Source organism: Oncorhynchus mykiss, chromosome 13 (assembly GCF_057628025.1).
Source record: "Oncorhynchus mykiss isolate SJ-2025 chromosome 13, ASM5762802v1, whole genome shotgun sequence".
NCBI classification, from domain to species: domain Eukaryota; kingdom Metazoa; phylum Chordata; class Actinopteri; order Salmoniformes; family Salmonidae; genus Oncorhynchus; species Oncorhynchus mykiss.
Window position 1 is genome coordinate 84,441,371 of NC_143034.1, and position 22,500 is coordinate 84,463,870.

At 46.9% G+C, this 22,500-nt stretch overlaps 2 protein-coding genes and 1 long non-coding RNA gene across 8 annotated transcripts in view; 1 reads left to right on the forward strand and 2 right to left on the reverse strand.

The window, feature by feature from the left end:
• The first annotated feature begins 5,356 nt into the window (after nt 1-5,356).
• actb2 (actin, beta 2) lies at nt 5,357-10,254 on the forward strand. The gene is given in 6 exon segments (NM_001124235.1): nt 5,357-5,416; nt 6,759-6,887; nt 7,358-7,597; nt 8,242-8,680; nt 8,788-8,969; nt 9,451-10,254. Coding segments are annotated over 5 exon segments (1,128 nt in total). The 5' UTR covers nt 5,357-5,416; nt 6,759-6,764; the 3' UTR covers nt 9,595-10,254.
• LOC149979047 (uncharacterized) lies at nt 7,924-8,262 on the reverse strand. The gene is made up of 3 exons (XR_016486147.1): nt 8,174-8,262; nt 8,058-8,135; nt 7,924-7,999 (listed from the first exon to the last, which is right to left on the reverse strand). It is a non-coding gene; the product is annotated as an uncharacterized LOC149979047 (long non-coding RNA).
• Nucleotides 10,255-18,547: 8,293 nt separating the features above from the next.
• tnrc18 (trinucleotide repeat containing 18) overlaps nt 18,548-22,500 on the reverse strand; it is a 95,907-nt gene continuing 91,954 nt past the window's right edge. For all 6 annotated transcript variants that reach the window (XM_090197938.1, XM_090197939.1, XM_090197936.1 and 3 more), the window contains 2 exons: nt 22,393-22,467; nt 18,548-20,236 (listed from right to left, as the gene is read on the reverse strand). In XM_090197938.1, the coding sequence (XP_090054064.1) occupies nt 20,033-20,236; nt 22,393-22,467 (279 nt within the window). In that variant the 3' untranslated portion in view covers nt 18,548-20,032. The remainder of the gene's footprint in view (nt 20,237-22,392; nt 22,468-22,500) is intronic.

Here is a 22,500-nt window from a genome sequence, read left to right on the forward strand (position 1 = left end):
TAGCCTCTACTCTTCCCAGCTAGCTGTTAGAACAGGAAGTCAGGAGGCAGGGTCATGGTAAATAGCCTCTACTCTTCCCAGCTAGCTATTAGAACAGGAAGTCAGGAGGCAGGGGGACTGGTAAATAGCCTCTACTCTTCCTGGCTAGCTGTTAGAACAGGAAGTCAGGAGGCAGGGTCATGGTAAATAACCTCTACTCTTCCTGGCTAGCTATTAGAACAGGAAGTCAGGAGGCAGGGTCATGGTAAATAGCCTCTACTCTTCCCAGCTAGCTATTAGAACAGGAAGTCAGGAGGCAGGGGGACTGGTAAATAGCCTCTACTCTTCCTGGCTAGCTATTAGAACAGGAAGTCAAGAGGCAGGGTCATTGTAAATAGCCTCTACTCTTCCTGGCTAGCTATTAGAACAGGAAGTCAGGAGGCAGGGTCATGGTAAATAGCCTCAACTCTTCCCGGCTAGCTGTTAGAACAGGAAGTCATGAGGAAGGGTCATGGTAAATAGCCTCTACTCTTCCCAGCTAGCTATTAGAACAGCAAGTCAGGAGGCAGGGTCATGGTAAATAGCCTCTACTCTTCCCAGCTAGCTGTTAGAACAGGAAGTCAGGAGGCAGGGTCATGGTAAATAGCCTCTACTCTTCCCAGCTAGCTATTAGAACAGGAAGTCAGGAGGCAGGGGGACTGGTAAATAGCCTCTACTCTTCCTGGCTAGCTATTAGAACAGGAAGTCAGGAGGCAGGGTCATGGTAAATAACCTCTACTCTTCCTGGCTAGCTATTAGAACAGGAAGTCAGGAGGCAGGGTCATGGTAAATAGCCTCTACTCTTCCCAGCTAGCTATTAGAACAGGAAGTCAGGAGGCAGGGGGACTGGTAAATAGCCTCTACTCTTCCTGGCTAGCTATTAGAACAGGAAGTCAAGAGGCAGGGTCATTGTAAATAGCCTCTACTCTTCCTGGCTAGCTATTAGAACAGGAAGTCAGGAGACAGGGGGGGGGGGCTGGTAAATAGCCTCTACTCTTCCCAGATAGCTGTTAGAACAGGAAGTCAGGAGGCAGGGTCATGGTAAATAGCCTCTACTCTTCCCAGCTAGCTATTAGAACAGGAAGTCAGGAGGCAGGGGGACTGGTAAATAGCCTCAACTCTTCCCAGCTAGCTATTAGAACAGGAAGTCAGGAGGCAGGGTCATGGTAAATAGCCTCTACTCTTCCCAGCTAGCTGTTAGAACAGGAAGTCAGGAGGCAGGGTCATGGTAAATCGCCTCTACTCTTCCCAGCTAGCTATTAGAACAGGAAGTCAGGAGGGACTGGTAAATAGCCTCTACTCTTCCCAGCTAGCTATTAGAACAGGAAGTCAGGAGGCAGGGCCATGGTAAATAGCCTCTACTCTTCCCAGCTAGCTATTAGAACAGGAAGTCAGGAGGCAGGGTCATGGTAAATAGCCTCTACTCTTCCCAGCTAGCTATTAGAACAGGAAGTCAGGAGGCAGGGCCATGGTAAATAGCCTCTACTCTTCCCAGCTAGCTATTAGAACAGGAAGTCAGGAGGCAGGGTCATGGTAAATAGCCTCTACTCTTCCCAGCTAGATATTAGAACAGGAAGTCAGGAGGCAGGGTCATGGTAAATAGCCTCAACTCTTCCCAGCTAGCTGTTAGAACAGGAAGTCATGAGGCAGGGTCATGGTAAATAGCCTCTACTCTTCCCAGCTAGCTATTAGAACAGGAAGTCAGGAGGCAGGGTCATGGTAAATAGCCTCTACTCTTCCCAACTACCTGTTAGAACAGGAAGTCAGGAGGCAGGGTCATGGTAAATAGCCTCTACTCTTCCCAGCTAGCTATTAGAACAGGAAGTCAGGAGGCAGGGGGACTGGTAAATAGCCTCTACTCTTCCTGGCTAGCTATTAGAACAGGAAGTCAGGAGGCAGGGTCATGGTAAATAACCTCTACTCTTCCTGGCTAGCTATTAGAACAGGAAGTCAGGAGGCAGGGTCATGGTAAATAGCCTCTACTCTTCCCAGCTCGCTATTAGAACAGGAAGTCAGGAGGCAGGGGGACTGGTAAATAGCCTCTACTCTTCCTGGCTAGCTATTAGAACAGGAAGTCAAGAGGCAGGGTCATTGTAAATAGCCTCTACTCTTCCCAGCTAGCTATTAGAACAGGAAGTCAGGAGACAGGGGGGGGGGGCTGGTAAATAGCCTCTACTCTTCCCTGCTAGCTATTAGAACAGGAAGTCAGGAGGCAGGGTCATGGTTAATAGCCCCTACTCCTCCCAGCTAGCTAGTAGAACAGGAAGTCAGGAGGCAGGGTCATGGTAAATAGCCTCTACTCTTCCCAGCTACCTATTAGAACAGGAAGTCAGGAGGCAGGGTCATGGTAAATAGCCTCTACTCTTCCCAGCTACCTATTAGAACAGGAAGTCAGGAGGCAGGGTCATGGTAAATAGCCTCTACTCTTCCCAGCTAGCTATTAGAACAGGAAGTCAGGAGGCAGAGGGGACTGGTAAATAGCCTCTACTCTTCCCAGCTAGCTGTTAGAACAGGAAGTCAGGAGGCAGGGTCATGGTAAATAGCCTCTACTCTTCCCAGCTAGCTATTAGAACAGGAAGTCAGGAGGCAGGGTCATGGAAAATAGCCTCTACTCTTCCCAGATAGCTATTAGAACAGGAAGTCAGGAGGCAGGGTCATGGTAAATAGCCTCTACTCTTCCCAGCTAGCTATTAGAACAGGAAGTCAGAAGGCAGGGGGACTGGTAAATAGCCTCTACTCTTCCTGGCTAGCTATTAGAACAGGAAGTCAAGAGGCAGGGTCATTGTAAATAGCCTCTACTCTTCCCAGCTAGCTATTAGAACAGGAAGTCAGGAGACAGGGGGGGGGGGCTGGTAAATAGCCTCTACTCTTCCCAGCTAGCTATTAGAACAGGAAGTCAGGAGGCAGGGTCATGGTTAATAGCCCCTACTCCTCCCAGCTAGCTAGTAGAACAGGAAGTCAGGAGGCAGGGTCATGGTAAATAGCCTCTACTCTTCCCAGCTACCTATTAGAACAGGAAGTCAGGAGGCAGGGTCATGGTAAATAGCCTCTACTCTTCCCAGCTAGCTATTAGAACAGGAAGTCAGGAGACAGGGGGGGCCTGGTAAATAGCCTCTACTCTTCCCAGCTAGCTATTAGAACAGGAAGTCAGAAGGCAGGGGGACTGGTAAATAACCTCTACTCTTCCCAGCTAGCTATTAGAACAGGAAGTCAGGAGGCAGGGGGGACTGGTAAATAACCTCTACTCTTCCCAGCTAGCTATTAGAACAGGAAGTCAGGAGGCAGGGGGGACTGGTAAATAGCCTCAACTCTTCCCAGCTAGCTATTAGATCAGGAAGTCAGGAGGGAGGGGGACTGGTAAATAGCCTCTACTCTTCCTGGCTAGCTATTAGAACAGGAAGTCAGGAGGCAGGGTCATGGTAAATAGCCTCAACTCTTCCCAGCTAGCTATTAGAACAGGAAGTCAGAAGGCAGGGGGACTGGTAAATAGCCTCTACTCTTCCCAGCTAGCTATTAGAACAGGAAGTCAGGAGGCAGAGGGGACTGGTAAATAGCCTCTACTCTTCCCAGCTAGCTATTAGATCAGGAAGTCAGGAGGCAGGGTCATGGTAAATAGCCTCTACTCTTCCCAGCTAGCTGTTAGATCAGGAAGTCAGGAGGCAGGGTCATGGTAAATAGCCTCTACTCTTCCCAGCTAGCTATTAGAACAGGAAGTCAGGAGGCAGGGTCATGGTAAATAGCCTCTACTCTTCTCAGCTAGCTATTAGAACAGGAAGTCAGGAGGCAGGGCCATGGTAAATAGCCTCTACTCTTCCCAGCTAGCTGTTAGAACAGGAAGTCAGGAGGCAGGGTCATGGTAAATAGCCTCTACTCTTCTCAGCTAGCTATTAGAACAGGAAGTCAGGAGGCAGGGCCATGGTAAATAGCCTCTACTCTTCCCAGCTAGCTGTTAGAACAGGAAGTCAGGAGACAGGGGCGGCTATTTACCAGCATAACCTGCAACCCACTCTACTCTACAGTCTGCATGTTAAAGTGTCCACTAGTGTGTCTGTGTGTGTGTGTGTGTGTGTGTGTGTGTGTGTGTGTGTGTGTGTGTGTGTGTGATAGATGTTGCCTCTTTTGAGGGCTACTAGAACGAAGCCTGCTGACAGTGAACAACAGAACAACACCACTAGCCAGCTGGTTAGGGCTTAGGGTGCTAGGAGTTAGGATGCATCATGTGAGGGCTTGGGGACTAGGAATTAGGATGCATCATGTGAGGGCTAGGGGACTAGGAGTTAGGATGCATCATGTGAGGGCTTGGGGACTAGGAGTTAGGATGCATCATGTGAGGGCTTGGGGACTAGGAGTTAGGATGCATCATGTGAGGGCTTGGGGACTAGGAGTTAGGATGCATCATGTGAAGGCTAGGGGACTAGGAGTTAGGATGCATCATGTGAGGACTAGGGGACTAGGAGTTAGGATGCATCATGTGAGGGCTAGGGGACTAGGAGTTAGGATGCATCATGTGAGGGGTAGGGGACTAGGAGTTAGGATGCATCATGTGAGGGCTTGGGGACTAGGAGTTAGGATGCATCATGTGAGGGCTTGGGGACTAGGAGTTAGGATGCATCATGTGAGGGCTTGGGGACTAGGAGTTAGGATGCATCATGTGAGGGATAGGGGACTAGGAGTTAGGATGCATCATATGTGGTGGCTTGGGGACTAGGAGTTAGGATGCATCATGTGAGGGCTTGGGGACTAGGAGTTAGGATGCATCATGTGAGGGCTTGGGGACTAGGAGTTAGGATGCATCATGTGAGGGCTAGGGGACTAGGAGTTAGGATGCATCATGTGAGGGCTTGGGGACTAGGAGTTAGGATGCATTCTGTCTGTTTGGATGTAGCAGTTAGGTAGCTAACTAGCTAGCGGTTACTATGCAAGTTACACTTTTGAGATAACCCTGACCGCTGTTCACTACAAACCCTAAACTCCAGGCCGAACTGACCACTACAGCTGCATTTTAAAACGGGGCTCGGCTGTGCTCTGTATAGGGCCTTAGAAAACATTTTATAGATCCCATTTTGATTTCCTCCTTTTTTTCTCATACCTCTCTAAGAGAGAGAGAGAGAGAGAGAGACACAGAGAGAGAGAGAGAGAAGGGGCGTTTCACAACCGGCTGTAGTTTAGTTGCAGCAGGGAGTAGCGTGTTATGGCGACGCGCCCGGTTCCGTGACACCGGACCAATCAGATCGCGCGAATCCGAAAGTTTACCTTTTATGGCTCGAGCCGGGCATCTAACCGGGAGATAAAAACCACGCGCCCACCGACTACCGGTTCACTTTGAGGCGCCGTCACACGCAGTTCGTGCGGGATTATATCATTTACCCTTGAAACACCCCCCTCCCAAAACCAAAAGGTAAGAATAACCTACATAGCTCTACTATTTAATGGCGTTTGTTTTGGTAACAGACACAAAGTAAACACGTATCTGGTTGCATATTTTAATTCATTTGAATCTGGTTTGTTATATAGTGGAGGACATGAACCACAAGGCTGTTTGTATGATTTTATAGGGTAGACTAAGTTAACATGCTGTTTTTCAGTAATATGCATGGTTGATGAGGTTCACTAAATGTATTTACTAGGTTTGAAACATGACTTTATAGTGGACATCTTGTTTAATTAATTGGGCGGATATGCAGGTGTGACTTGTTAGGTAATCAATAACCGGCTTAACCCCCATACAACAACCACCTACAGTAAATATATATTTATCTTATGGTGTTAAACTGATTTGTTTTTTTAGCAGCTGTTGGACCCCCCCTCCCGGGGTAAAAGGGGGGTCTCAGGGAGTCTTTGTGTTGAGCTCTGCGGCTGTAGGTTCAGACCTAGTTTATCCTGCGTGTTAACATTAACGTTTTTTAACAACCACTCGACACATATTGTTTTAATATAAGACATTAAACTAACTTTATTTATTGGTATGTGTGTAGTACTTAAAGCCGTAGTTATTATAACCTGAGCGGTTATTCGGGAAACCGGTCCGGTTAGGAGGAAAGGGGGGGACCTCGTCAACAGTGACCAAGGCGTGGCCAGCAGGAAATGGCCTCTAACCTGGCAGGTTTATTCACAACACTGGACTTGGAAGTTAACTAAATTATGTATTTGTTTTTTAAGTCCCCTCCTTTAGTAGTAAATCAGCATTTGAATGGGAGTTATAGACTTGGGATTTCATATTGAGAAGTGCGTTTTAAATTTTATTAAGAGGTTTATTTTCCATGTCATTAACGCTCATTTTAAAGTCAGAGTTCCACGGTCGTCTTGTGTTTTTGGGGGAGTTTATAAAATGGCGGCCGGGGGGTTGAAATGCTACTTGGTTCAGAGGGGAGTGGTCACATCCGGGTCTTGGTCCAAAAAAATGTTCCTATTCTCTGGTTGTGAACCGCCAAAAGGGCTGCTGAGAATCCCAAAACATGTCCTTATATGGTAATATCGAAAGAACGCAGCGCCATTTTCCTTTGTCTCGAGGGCGCAGTGCGGTTTCCACCTAGCGGTCAGAACGCGTCATTACAACCTGCCAGGAAGGCAGGACGTGTTGCGTCATGTCGTCACAGGGCTCTATGCGGAAGTGTTTCTTAAGGGTGGCGCTGTGCGGAAGTGTTGCGGGTTACGCATTTTTTTTAACCCTCTTCTCTCTTCTCAAACGTCTGTCTTTGTAGCCTTTGTTTGTTTTTTACATGCGGTTTCTTTTGTTTCAGTTCAAAATGGAAGATGAAATCGCCGCACTGGTTGTTGACAACGGATCCGGTATGTGCAAAGCCGGATTCGCCGGAGATGACGCGCCTCGGGCTGTCTTCCCCTCCATCGTCGGGCGTCCCAGGCATCAGGTGAGGAACAAGGGGTTTTTACCCGGAGATGGACCTGTCATTGCTAATGCCCAAATGTAAACAAATCTCATGATGGGCTTTGGGACGTTTTGAACTGTAAAAATTACTTTTTGTTCTAGTTTGATTTGTCTGGTTATTATTAATTTTAGGCCTAGTGACTAGAATAGAGATGAACCATCCCATAGATCACATCCCTGAGAAGTGGCTACATACAACTAGCCTTATGCACCTCAATGCAGTCAGACTTAATATTGAGGACACTGCTAACTATATATACTGACCCCATCCAATCCAGTAATTGGTATGCTAGCTGTGTCCTAGCTGGCGTCAGTATATACTAACCCCATCCAATCTAATAGTTGGTATGCTAGCTGTGTCCTAGCTAGCGTCTGTATATACTAACCCCATCCAATCTAGTATTTGGTATGCTAGCTGGTGTCTGTATATACTAAACCCTGTCCTGTTTTCAGGGAGTGATGGTTGGGATGGGCCAGAAAGACAGCTACGTGGGAGACGAGGCTCAGAGCAAGAGGGGTATCCTGACTCTGAAGTACCCCATCGAGCACGGCATCGTCACCAACTGGGACGACATGGAGAAGATCTGGCATCACACCTTCTACAACGAGCTGCGAGTGGCTCCAGAGGAGCACCCCGTCCTGCTCACAGAGGCCCCCCTCAACCCCAAAGCCAACAGGGAGAAGATGACCCAGGTATGTGTCACTCACTCACCTCTACGGTTCCTTCTGCTCTTCGGTTCTGCCTAGTCTTTCCTCACGCTCCTCTTCCTCTCCTCCAGGCCCTCTTCTGAAAGCTGATTTGTCTCCCATCTCTCTAGAAGCTCCAGGTCTTTCCTCCTTTCTGTGTTCTGCACCTTTCTGGCCTTAATGAGGACTGTTATGGCGTGTAGAGCTAGAAACGACACCTTAATGATGACATTGATTCTAACAATAAGACAGCTAGCTGAGTTACCATAGCAACACTAACGCTACAGGGGGTCTGTTTCGACCTACACGGCCCAGTGGGGATGACTGCTGTGTTTCTGAATGGGTTCTCCACTAACTTTACCCCTCGACTCACTAGCGCATGTTCTTCTGACTCTGTTTCTCTCGAACCTTGACACTCATCCCTCTCTACTGTGTTCCTCATCCCTCTACTGTGGTCCTCCAGCACCTTGACACTCATCATCCTCTCTACTGTGGTTTTATAGCACCATGACACTCATCCCCCTCTACTGTGGTTTTATAGCACCTTGACACTCATCCCCCTCTACTGTGGTTTTATAGCACCTTGACACTCATCCCTCTCTACTGTAGTCCTCCAGCACCGTGACTCATCCCTCTCCTCTCGTCTCCAGATCATGTTTGAGACCTTCAACACCCCTGCCATGTACGTGGCCATCCAGGCCGTGTTGTCCCTGTACGCCTCTGGCCGTACCACCGGTATCGTCATGGACTCCGGTGACGGCGTGACCCACACAGTACCCATCTACGAGGGCTACGCTCTGCCCCACGCCATCCTGCGTCTGGATCTGGCCGGCCGCGACCTCACAGACTACCTGATGAAGATCCTGACGGAGCGCGGCTACAGCTTCACCACCACGGCCGAGAGGGAAATCGTACGAGACATCAAGGAGAAGCTGTGCTACGTGGCGCTGGACTTTGAGCAGGAGATGGGCACCGCTGCCTCCTCTTCCTCTCTGGAGAAGAGCTACGAGCTGCCTGACGGACAGGTCATCACCATCGGCAACGAGAGGTTCCGCTGCCCAGAGGCCCTCTTCCAGCCCTCCTTCCTCGGTGAGTTTGAACTAAACACTCAGAACAGTCGCTCGAGGTCAGACGGGTCTTCGGCAGCAGTCTTGTGAGCGCCGTAATGACGGCCATTTTGTCTCCTCTCTCTCCAGGTATGGAGTCTTGCGGTATCCACGAGACCACCTACAACTCCATCATGAAGTGTGACGTGGACATCCGTAAGGACCTGTACGCCAACACGGTGCTGTCCGGAGGAACCACCATGTACCCCGGCATCGCTGACAGGATGCAGAAGGAGATCACCTCTCTGGCCCCCTCCACCATGAAGATCAAGGTTAGAATCACTAGTCAACTGTCTGTCCCTTCATGAAGGCTACACAAGAACTACCAACTAGGACTAAATACCAGTCATCTAATCGGATGGCCTGGCAACACCAGTATACTGGTTCTCACTTCTATTAGGCTTATAGCTAACAGTCCCCTATGAAGATCACTAATACAGTTATTAAATTTGTTCAACACTGTAAAAATCAACTGCTTCAGACCTTTAAACAGCAATACAATGCATAACTTAGTATCCAGTAGACTGATCTGAAGTCCTGTCCCTTACCTTTAACTCTCTGCTGCCAGCGTGTGGTCAGATGTTAGTACTGCAGTCTAGCCCATGTTAATTTAACTCTCTGCTGCCACCGTGTGGTCAGATGTTAGTACTGCAGTCTTAACCCATGTTAATTTAACTCTCTGCTGCCACCGTGTGGTCAGATGTTAGTACTGCAGTCTTAACCCATGTTAATTTAACCCTCTCTCCTCTCCAGATCATCGCCCCCCCAGAGCGTAAATACTCCGTCTGGATCGGAGGCTCCATCTTGGCTTCTCTCTCCACCTTCCAACAGATGTGGATCAGCAAGCAGGAGTACGACGAGTCTGGTCCCTCCATCGTCCACCGTAAATGCTTCTAAACAGACTGTACCCATCCCAAACGACCGACCCAGCCACACCCGACTACCACTTCAGCTCTGCCACCAGACACACCACCCAGAGGGAGAGAGAGAGGGGGCCCGCGGAGTGAGCCCAAACCCAGCTTCTCAGTCTCATTGGCATGGCTTCTGTTATTTTGGCGCTTTTTTTGACTCAGGATCTGTGAAAAACAAAATATACACAACTGGAACGGTGAAACAGCGGATTAAAGATTTAAGAGTTAAAAAAAATAAATGTAAGGACCCCTGAGATTCTATCATGCAGCTGAGGACTTTAAAAACAACAACATGTACATTCTGTTTCTTTTCGAGTCATTCCAATTGTTTTGTTAACTTTTCAGAACAGGTATTTGCCTCTGTGAAGGCTGCCGGCGTCCGGCTCTCTGCCACAGCGTTCTGTAACATGGGGCAGTATGGCTTGTATGTAAATTATGTCACAATGTCTGGGTTTTTTTGTACTTGCAGCCTTAAGTCTTGGTCCTGTTTAATTTTTTTTTGTTTTTGTTTATGCAAATGAACCCGAGTGTGACCTCTGCTGGGGGGGGTCAGAGGTGATTAGGGTGCCAGAGGGACCAGTGGGGGGGGGGGCAACTTGTACACTGACTAAACTCCCAATAAAAGTGCACATGTGTTCCGACATCACTTCCTGTCTGAGACTCCCTTCCTGTACAGTTCACTGTTGTCTTGGTGGGGTGGCAGGAAGCTTCTGGGTCCAGGATTAAGCGGGTTGTGCAATGGGGGGGGGGGGGGTTAGAGTGGGTTCCAGTCAAATCAACATCCTGGTGCTTTCCTATGGCACATCAACAGAATGGACTCATCTCTCACGGAGCTACCTAAAGATGAACACTAAGTCTCTGGGTAATTGTCAGCTAGCACCAGTTACATCATTAGCAGTTTATTTAACTAGGCAAGACGGGTTAAGAACCAATTCTTATTTTACAATGACGGCCTTGGAACGAAGGGTGGGTTTTAAACTGCCTTGTTTCATGGGGCTGTAATACTATACTGGCTCGGTGTGGGTCTCCATCCTGATCAGCTTCTTGGAGAGCAGAGAAATAACAGGGTTGCCAGCTTGATCTCAAATTGGCACCTCATCTCCCCTCCAACTCCACCGGGTCCTAAATTAAACCTTTTTAATTCAGTCTTCTCGATTTGGTTTCCCACACCTTTTAATTGTGATTAGGGGAGTACGGAATGTTCCCAAATAAATACAAGAGTTCTGCCAGGTAAGTGTACTTTGCAGTTAACATTAAATTAAAGTGTCTACCCACAGGTTTGGCTTGTTAAACCAATCGTGGTAACCAGGGGTGGAATGTTGATTTAGCTGTGAGATTTAATGATGTGAAAAGTGCATGTAACTTTTCAGAATAGTTTGTGTCGAGCTGGTAGCTCAGAATTAACCTGGAGACTCCATATCAAATGTTTTTACAGCAAAGTACATGCCTGAGTCTGAAGGTGTCCGACTCAACATGGTTCTGATGGTAGATATGACGGTCGGGTCACGTCCATCTCATATAGCCTGGGTACCAGTACCAAGGTGCTTCAAAGTCCTGAGTCTGAAGGTGTCCGACTCAACATGGTTCTGATGGTAGATATGACGGTCGGGTCACGTCCATCTCATATAGCCTGGGTACCAGTACCAAGGTGCTTCAAAGTCCTGAGTCTGAAGACGATATTTTATTGGCAAACAATTCTAAACCTGTTTTCGCGTTGTCACTGGGGGTATTGTGTGTAGATTGATGAGGGAAAAACCATCTGTAACGTAACGTGGGAAAAGTCGAGGGGTCTGAACTTCCATTAGACACTAAATAAAACGCATTTCTCTCGGTGCCTTTTCTGACCTTGAATTTAAGCATGAGAATAGCATGTTATTCACCCACTATTTGTTTGAGTTTGAGCTAGAATAAGGTATGTTCTTCATACTCTAACCTTGATTTAATTTCCTCATAATTCTACCACGTTACCGACCGAGGAAACCACGAGGAAGGTTTAGCGAACCCTTCCGGTTCCAGGCCGGAAAAGCATTTTTAAAATTTATCAATATATTTTAAAGGCTTCCCGAACCGTTTTTTCTCATTCATACATACATTGATAACCGTACATTTCGGTCTAAATAATTACAAGATCAGAGTATTTTTAAATCTACCAGTTGGTTTTGAAACGGAGACGAATATTCATTGATGTCTTTCTGTCATCGATCTCTATATTGTGAACCCGTTCTCTCTCTCCATGTATTCTAGTGAGTCTGTGCACAAAATATATCATTAAAGGTACACCAGATTTAAAGGGATGGCTTCAACTAAATGTACTTGAAACCCCCATTGAATGAAAACTCCAGGAGAAAATCTGTTGGCCATCAAATTGATTCAGATCGGGAAAGACAGCCGCACCTGCAGAGCGTGTTGATGGACATAATATGGTCAACAGCCTAGTCTGAATACCAAACACTGAGAAGTGCGCAGGAAAGGCATATATTCCTCTGTCGGGGGAGTTGCGCAAACCTGGATAGTACAATATTTGCCCATTATTCTCAAAAAAAATATATTTTAAAAATGACGTCAAGCTCTGTCAAATTGGTTGTTGATCATTGCTTAGACAGCCATAGATTGTCAAGCCGATTTAAATCAAAACTAGTAACTAGGCAATTGACAGTAAACCAGTGAGCGCGTGCATTTTCGGGGTCCTCCGTGGGAATCGAACACACAACCCCAGTGTTGCGAGAGCTATGAACCACGTGAGTCACGTCATCACAAACCACTATCACTACTCAATGACTGGGTTGGGCAAGTTAGCACTTCTGTTGAATCTGACAATTAATCTTAATGGTTGTACAGTCGTCTAAAATAAAACTGTGAAGGACCTCTGCGTTACTCTGGACCCTGATCACTGGCTTCCTGTCAAGGCAAGGGCTGATTTCAAGGTTTTACTGCTAACCTACAAAGCATTACATGGGCTTGCTCCTACCCATCTCTCTGATTTGGTCCTGCCGTACATACCTACACGTACGCTACGGTCACAAGACGCAGGCCTCCTAATTGTCCCTAGAATTTCTAAGCAAACAGCTGGAGGCAGGGCTTTCTCCTATAGAGCTCCATTTTTATGGAACGGTCTGCCTACCCATGTGAGAGACGCAGACTCGGGCTGAGTCACTGGCTTACTGGTGCTCTTTCATGCCGTCCCTGAGAGGGGTGGGTTGAGTCACTGATGTGATCTTCCTACCTGGGTTGGCGCCCCCCCTTGGGTTGTGACGCGGCGGAGATCTTTGTGGGCTATTCTCGGCCTTGTCTCAGGATGGTAAGTTGGTGGTTGAAGATATCCCTCTAGTGGTGTGGGGGCTGTGCTTTGGCAAAGTGGGTGGGGTTATATCCTTCCTGTTTGGCCCTGTCCGGGGGTGTCCTCGGAGTGGGCCACAGTGTCTCCTGACCCCTCCTGTCTCAGCCTCCAGTATTTATGCTGCAGTAGTTTATGTGTCGGGGGGCTAGGGTCAGTTTGTTATATCTGGAGTACTTCTCCTGTCCTATTCAGTGTCCTGTGTGAATTTAAGTGTGCTCTCTCTAATTCTCTCTTTCTTTCTCTCTCTCTGAGGACCTGAGCCCTAGGACCATGCCTCAGGACTACCTGACATGATGACTCCTTGCTGTCCCCAGTCCACCTGGCCGTGCTGCTGCTCCAGTTTCAACTGTTCTGCCTTATTATTATTTGACCATGCTGGTCATTTATGAACATTTGAACATCTTGGCCATGTTCTGTTATAATCTCCATCCGGCACAGCCAGAAGAGGACTGGCCACCCCACATAGCCTGGTTCCTTTCTAGGTTTCTTCCTAGGTTCTGGCCTTTCTAGGGAGTTTTTCCTAGCCACCGTGCTTCTACACCTGCATTGCTTGCTGTTTGGGGTTTTAGGCTGGGTTTCTGTACAGCACTTTGAGATATCAGCTGATGTACGAAGGGCTTTAATATAAATACATTTAGATTTGATTAATCTCCATGGTGATGAACAGTCAACAGGTACAAACCTTAGATGACCAGCCTACTGTATGTACAATACACTAACCTGCACGTACATTAAGTGGTTAGTAAGGTAAATTAATACACAAAATAAAGTGGTTGTTTTTCCCATGTAATTTGATGAATAAATAAAAATATTTAATTTTTGGATTCTATTAGAGGCAACAACTCTTACAATTCCACCTATTGAATCCTGCAAGATACTGTTCATAATTAAACGTAATATATTTAAATATTTCTTAATTAAATTTAACATATTTAAATAGGTCATAATTAATCTTAATATATTTAAATAGGGATTTAATGTGTTCATAATTAAACTTAATATATTTAAATAAATATTTACTTTGTCAATAATTAAAAACTTAATATATTGAAATAAATATTTACTTTGTCAATAATTAAAAACTTAATATATTGAAATAAATATTTACTTTGTCAATAATTAAAAACTTAATATATTGAAATAAGTATTTAATTTTTTCATAATTAAACTACCATTTTTTTTGAAAAGCAGAGATGAACATTTTCTTTCTTTCTCCCAAGCTAGACTTTTATATATATATATATATATATATACTATAACACTACTATATATCGTTCAGCCGATACTAGTAACGCTACAGATTTCACTACAGACTTTTATATATGTATATATATACATACACTACTATATATCTTATATATACAGTGGGGCAAAAATATATTTTGTGCAAGTTCTCCCACTTAAAAAGATGAGAGAGGCCTGTAATTTTCATCATAGGTACACTTCAACTATGACAGACAAAATGAGAAAAAAAAATCCAGAAAATCACATTGTAGGATTTTTTTAATGAATTTATTTGCAAATTATGGTGGAAAATAAGTATTTGGTCATCTGTGAAGATCTGTGAAGTTTATTTGGATTTTTACGAATTATCTTTGAAAGACGGTCCTGAAAAAGGGGCGTTTATTTTTTTCCTGAGTTTATATTAATATATTTATTCTAAGGTTTGGTTTAGGTTTAAAACAAAAATCTCAAAAACATCTTTCATATCATTGGATTGTAACACGCAGCCTTGGACAGCAGAGGCTTCATCAGCCAGTTAGGAAGACACAACACCCTCCATTCCCTGCTCCGTCTCTGACAGTGATGTGCTGTCGGCCAATAGGACGCCTCTGTTCGCTTGAACTCAGCCAATCAGAACGGTCTCTGCTGACACACCCACAGAGAAGATTGTTGGAAGGCAGAGCAGATGGGTGAGAGAGACTGAGCTGCACTTCCTAACCTCCTGCCAAATGTACGACCATATTAGAGACACATATTTCCCTCAGAAACACAGATCCACAAACAAACCACATTTTGATAAACTCCCATATCTACTGGGTGAAATTCCACAGTGTGCCATCACAGCAGCAAGATGTGTGACCTGTTGCCACAAGAAAAGGGCAACCAGTGAAGAACACACACCATTGTAAATACAACCCATATTTATGCTTATTTATTTTCCCTTGTGTACTTTAACCATTTGTACATCGTTACAACCCTGTATATATACATAGTATGACATTTGAAATGTCTTTATTGTTTTGTAACTTCTGTATGTGTAATGTTTACTGTTAATTTTTGTTTATTTCACTTTTGTATATTATCTACCTCACTTGCTTTGGCAATGTTAACACATGTTTCCCATGACAATAAAGCCCCTTGAATTAAACTGACAGAGGAGAGAGAGAGAGAAATTGAAAGGTGTGTGAGTGAGCAAGGAGGGTGTGTGTGTGTGAGTGAGAGTGTGTGTGTGTGTGTGAGTGAGCAAGGAGGGTGTGTGTGTGGTGGGGAGTACCTCTGTGATACGTCAGCTCTCAGGGCAACATGATGCTGAGGTTGGTGTACACACACAGCGGAGGGAGAGTAGTGTGTGTGTGAGTGTGTGTGTGTGTGTGTGTGTGTGTGTGTGTGTGAGTGAGTGTTCAGCATGTAGACCCTAAGAGGAAAATTCTCCTCCATTTTAAAAACAGGAACCAGCTTCATTACTGACACAAAATGGAGTCCAGCTGAACACGGTTTCTCCTTCTGGAAGGGGTTCCCCCGGTAACTGGGCCGCTGCTCGGGGACAGGACATTGTTCGGCACAGCACTTGAGGACAAATGTTATTGTAAAAACAAAAGATACTTGAAATACAATAGGATTGATCGGCTAATGATCTAGTAGGTCTGGTAAGACAGGAGACATCATTCAGGAGACGACAATCTAATGATCTAGTAGGTCTGATAAGACAGGAGACATCATTCAGGAGACGACAATCTAATGATCTAGTAGGTCTGGTAAGACAGGAGACATCATTCAGGAGACGACAATCTAATGATCTAGTAGGTCTGGTAAGACAGGAGACATCATTCAGGAGACGACAATCTAATGATCTAGTAGGTCTGGTAAGACAGGAGACATCATTCAGGAGACGACAATCTAATGATCTAGTAGGTCTGGTAAGACAGGAGACATCATTCAGGAGACGACAATCTAATGATCTAGTAGGTCTGATAAGACAGGAGACATCATTCAGGAGACGACAATCTAATGATCTAGTAGGTCTGAATAGACAGGAGACATCATTCAGGAGACGACAATCTAATGATCTAGTAGGTCTGATAAGACAGGAGACATTATTCAGGAGACGACAATCTAATGATCTAGTAGGTCTGATAAGACAGGAGACATCATTCAGGAGACGACAATCTAATGATCTAGTAGGTCTGATAAGACAGGAGACATCATTCAGGAGACGACAATCTAATGATCTAGTAGGTCTGAATAGACAGGAGACATCATTCAGGAGATGACAATCTAATGATCTAGTAGGTCTGATAAGACAGGAGACATCATTCAGGAGACGACAATCTAATGATCTAGTAGGTCTGAATAGACAGGAGACATCATTCAGGAGACGACAATCTAATGATCTAGTAGGTCTGAATAGACAGGAGACATCATTCAGGAGACGACAATCTAATGATCTAGTAGGTCTGAATAGACAGGAGACATCATTCAGGAGACGACAATCTAATGATCTAGTAGGTCTGAATAGACAGGAGACATCATTCAGGAGACGACAATCTAATGATCTAGTAGGTCTGGTAAGACAGGAGACATCATTCAGGAGACGACAATCTAATGATCTAGTAGGTCTGATAAGACAGGAGACATCATTCAGGAGACGACAATCTAATGATCTAGTAGGTCTGAATAGACAGGAGACATCATTCAGGAGACGACAATCTAATGATCTAGTAGGTCTGATAAGACAGGAGACATCATTCAGGAGACGACAATCTAATGATCTAGTAGGTCTGAATAGACAGGAGACATCATTCAGGAGACGACAATCTAATGATCTAGTAGGTCTGATAAGACAGGAGACATCATTCAGGAGACGACAATCTAATGATCTAGTAGGTCTGAATAGACAGGAGACATCATTCAGGAGACGACAATCTAATGATCTAGTAGGTCTGATAAGACAGGAGACATTATTCAGGAGACGACAATCTAATGATCTAGTAGGTCTGATAAGACAGGAGACATCATTCAGGAGACGACAATCTAATGATCTAGTAGGTCTGGTAAGACAGGAGACATCATTCAGGAGACGACAATCTAATGATCTAGTAGGTCTGATAAGACAGGAGACATCATTCAGGAGACGACAATCTAATGATCTAGTAGGTCTGGTAAGACAGGAGACATCATTCAGGAGACGACAATCTAATGATCTAGTAGGTCTGGTAAGACAGGAGACATCATTCAGGAGACGACAATCTAATGATCTAGTAGGTCTGGTAAGACAGGAGACATCATTCAGGAGACGACAATCTAATGATCTAGTAGGTCTGATAAGACAGGAGACATCATTCAGGAGACGACAATCTAATGATCTAGTAGGTCTGGTAAGACAGGAGACATCATTCAGGAGACGACAATCTAATGATCTAGTAGGTCTGGTAAGACAGGAGACATCATTCAGGAGACGACAATCTAATGATCTAGTAGGTCTGATAAGACAGGAGACATCATTCAGGAGACGACAATCTAATGATCTAGTAGGTCTGATAAGACAGGAGACATCATTCAGGAGACGACAATCTAATGATCTAGTAGGTCTGATAAGACAGGAGACATCATTCAGGAGACGACAATCTAATGATCTAGTAGGTCTGGTAAGACAGGAGACATCATTCAGGAGACGACAATCTAATGATCTAGTAGGTCTGGTAAGACAGGAGACATCATTCAGGAGACGACAATCTAATGATCTAGTAGGTCTGGTAAGACAGGAGACATCATTCAGGAGACGACAATCTAATGATCTAGTAGGTCTGATAAGACAGGAGACATCATTCAGGAGACGACAATCTAATGATCTAGTAGGTCTGGTAAGACAGGAGACATCATTCAGGAGACGACAATCTAATGATCTAGTAGGTCTGGTAAGACAGGAGACATCATTCAGGAGACGACAATCTAATGATCTAGTAGGTCTGGTAAGACAGGAGACATCATTCAGGAGACGACAATCTAATGATCTAGTAGGTCTGATAAGACAGGAGACATCATTCAGGAGACGACAATCTAATGATCTAGTAGGTCTGGTAAGACAGGAGACATCATTCAGGAGACGACAATCTAATGATCTAGTAGGTCTGGTAAGACAGGAGACATCATTCAGGAGACGACAATCTAATGATCTAGTAGGTCTGATAAGACAGGAGACATCATTCAGGAGACGACAATCTAATGATCTAGTAGGTCTGGTAAGACAGGAGACATCATTCAGGAGACGACAATCTAATGATCTAGTAGGTCTGATAAGACAGGAGACATCATTCAGGAGACGACAATCTAATGATCTAGTAGGTCTGATAAGACAGGAGACATCATTCAGGAGACGACAATCGATAGATGTATCTCTTTATTGATCAACTATAAAATATTGATCTACTAAATGGATGTCGGGAGAAACACTGATTAAGTTGATTGCTTCAGTAAAAAAAAGAAACAAACCCTTTTCACTCCTCCTCCTCCTCCACTCCTCCTCCTCCTCCTCCTCCTCCACCCCTCCTCCTCCACTCCTCCTCCCTCGCCCACTCCTCCTCCTCCTCCTCTTCCTCCTCCACTCCTCCTCCTCCTCCCTCCACCTCCCCTCCTCCTCCACTCCTCCTCCTCCTCCACTCCTCCATCTCTCCCCCTCGGCTCAAAGACATTTACAAAACAAACGTTTAGAATTTTCTAAATAATATTTACCCCCGTACAGAGATGCTTATGGGGTATGTCGGGACGGAGAAAAGGCTGAAACCCCGCTGGGGGGTGGGAGGGGGGGAGCAGATAGATGGGGACCAGGGGGGGCAGATAGATGGGGAGCAGGGGAGGGCAGATAGATGGGGAGCAGGGGAGGGCAGATAGATGGGGACCAGGGGAGGGCAGATAGATGGGGACCAGGGGAGGGCAGATAGATGGGGACCAGGGGGAGCAGATAGATGGGGACCAGGGGGGGCTGATAGATGGGGACCAGGGGGGGCAGATAGATGGGGACCGGGGGGGGGGGGCAGATAGATGGGGACCAGGGGGGGGCTGATAGATGGGGACCAGGGGGGGGCTGATAGATGGGGACCGGGGGGGGGGAGCAAATAAGAGTGTGTTCACTCCAGAGAAACACTGATAATATCTCTAAACACCAGGTCATCAGAACCCTGTTAACATCAGCAGGGTGATAAGGTCATGGGGGAGTAGGCGGGTCCAGACAGGACAGGCACCAATCAGAACACAGGACTGTATCCCCACCCCCATTGTTGGGATTGTCAGCAGGTCTCTCTCTCTCTCGTTAGTGTAATACGTCTCTCAGATAGACAAACCTCCTCTCATCAAAACTACTGTGACTCACAGCTACGATCCAGCGAGGAGGATGTCTTCCCTGGTAAATAAAATCACTTCCTGTCTTTTATATATATCTATGAGTGTTAGAATTATTGTATGTATTTACAGGTAGAAGTCTGGGTGTGTGTTTATAGAGAAGACCCAAGAGTTTCTGAATACGGTCTGTAGTCTCTCTCTCTCTCTCAGGTGGTCTTCGTTCGTTGGATCAAACGTTATGAGTTGACCGGATCGACCTTGGCGTTGGTCGGGTCACGGTCAGGGTCTGGTGACTGGATCGACCTTGGCGTTGGTCGGGTCACGGTCAGGGTCTGGTGACTGGATCGACCTTGGCGTTGGTCGGGTCACGGTCAGGGTCTGGTGACTGGATCGACCTTGGCGTTGGTCGGGTCACGGTCAGGGTCTGGTGACTGGATCGACCTTGGCGTTGGTCGGGTCACGGTCAGGGTCTGGTGACTGGATCGACTGTGGCGTTGGTCGGGTCACGGTCAGGGTCTCGTGTCGTTCATCAGATGATGGGGACTCCGTCCGTGTTGTAGATCATACCCGTGGTGGGTTCGTATGTCCCGGCCAGGTAGTACAGGTCTTGGCTGTCGGCGTAGCGACGCGTCAGAGTCATGGTTTCGTACTCAGACACGCTGACCACCAGACACTTGTGACTGACCGTCTGGACATCGTTCTCATCGCTGTGGGACGACTGGTACAGAGCCCGCTGCAGAGACACGTTACCAACAAATACACACGTTAACACACTGGTACAGAGACACGTTAACACACTGGTACAGAGACACGTTAACACACTGGTACAGAGCCCACTGCAGAGACACGTTAACACACTGGTACAGAGCCCACTGCAGAGACACGTTAACACACTGGTACAGAGCCCACTGCAGAGACACGTTAACACACTGGTACAGAGCCCACTGCAGGGACACGTTAACACACTGGTACAGAGCCCACTGCAGAGACACGTTAACACACTGGTACAGAGACACGTTAACACACTGGTACAGAGCCCACTGCAGAGACACGTTAACACACTGGTACAGAGACACGTTAACACACTGGTACAGAGACACGTTAACACACTGGTACAGAGCCCACTGCAGAGACACGTTAACACACTGGTACAGAGCCCACTGCAGAGACACGTTAACACACTGGTACAGAGCCCACTGCAGAGACACGTTAACACACTGGTACAGAGACACGTTAACACACTGGTACAGAGCCCACTGCAGAGACACGTTAACACACTGGTACAGAGACACGTTAACACACTGGTACAGAGCCCACTGCAGAGACACGTTAACACACTGGTACAGAGACACGTTAACACACTGGTACAGAGCCCACTGCAGAGACACGTTAACACACTGGTACAGAGACACGTTAACACACTGGTACAGAGCCCACTGCAGAGACACGTTAACACACTGGTACAGAGACACGTTAACACACTGGTACAGAGACACGTTAACACACTGGTACAGAGCCCACTGCAGAGACACGTTAACACACTGGTACAGAGCCCACTGCAGAGACACGTTAACACACTGGTACAGAGCCCACTGCAGAGACACGTTAACACACTGGTACAGAGCCCACTGCAGAGACACGTTAACACACTGGTACAGAGCCCACTGCAGAGACACGTTAACACACTGGTACAGAGCCCACTGCAGAGACACGTTAACACACTGGTACAGAGCCCACTGCAGAGACACGTTAACACACTGGTACAGAGCCCGCTGCAGAGACACGTTAACACACTGGTACAGAGCCCACTGCAGAGACACGCTAACACACTGGTACAGAGCCCACTGCAGAGACACGTTAACACACTGGTACAGAGCCCACTGCAGAGACACGTTAACACACTGGTACAGAGCCCGCTGCAGAGACACGTTAACACACTGGTACAGAGCCCACTGCAGAGACACGCTAACACACTGGTACAGAGCCCACTGCAGAGACACGCTAACACACTGGTACAGAGCCCACTGCAGAGACACGTTAACACACTGGTACAGAGCCCACTGCAGAGACACGTTAACAACAAATAGGGTGTGGTGTGGTAGGGTGTGGTGTGGCAGGGTGTGGTGTGGCAGGGTGTGTGCGGGGGTAGGGTGTGTGTGGGGGTAGGGTGTGTTTGGGGGTGTAGTACAAGGTAGGGTGTGTTTGGGGGTGTGGTGTGTGGTAGGGTGTGTGTGGGGGTGTGGTATATGGTGTGGTAGGGTGTGTGGTGTGGTAGGGTGAGTGTGGGGGTGTGGTAGGGTGTATGTGGGGGGTGTGGTAGGGTGTGGTAGGGTGTGTGTGTGGGGGTGTGGTGTGGTAGGGTGGGTGTGGTAGGGTGTATGTGGGGGGTGTGGTAGGGTGTGGTGTGGGGGTGTGGTAGGGTGTGTTTGTTGGGGTGTGGTAGGGTGTGTGTGTGGGGGTGTGGTAGGGGGAGTGTGGTAGGGTGTGTGTGTGGTGTGGTGGGGGTGTGGTGTGGTATGGTAGGGTGTGTGTTGGGGTGTGGTATGTGGTGTGGTAGGGTGTGTGTGTGGTGTGGTAGGGTGTGTGTGGGGGTGTGTGGGTGTGGTAGGGTGTGTGGGTGTGGTGTGGTAGGGTGTGTGTGGTGTGGTAGGGTGTGTGTGTGTGGTGTGGTAGGGTGTGGTAAGGTGTGTGGGGGTGTGGTAGGGTGAGTGTGTGGTGTGGTAGGGGTGTGGTAGGGTGTGGTAGGGTGTGTGGGGGTGTGGTAGGGTGAGTGTGTGGTGTGGTAGGGGTGTGGTAGGGTGTGGTAGGGTGTGGTAGGGTGTGTGGGGGTGTGGTAGGGTGAGTGTGTGGTGTGGTAGGGGTGTGGTAGGGTGTGTAGTGTGGTCTCACCTCCATGAAGTCTTTCCTCTGGTTAGAGGAGAGCAGAGATGAAGGAAGAGACTGACCAGACATCTGATCCCAGTTCTAGAAGGAGAGAGACGGGGGAGAGAGAGATGG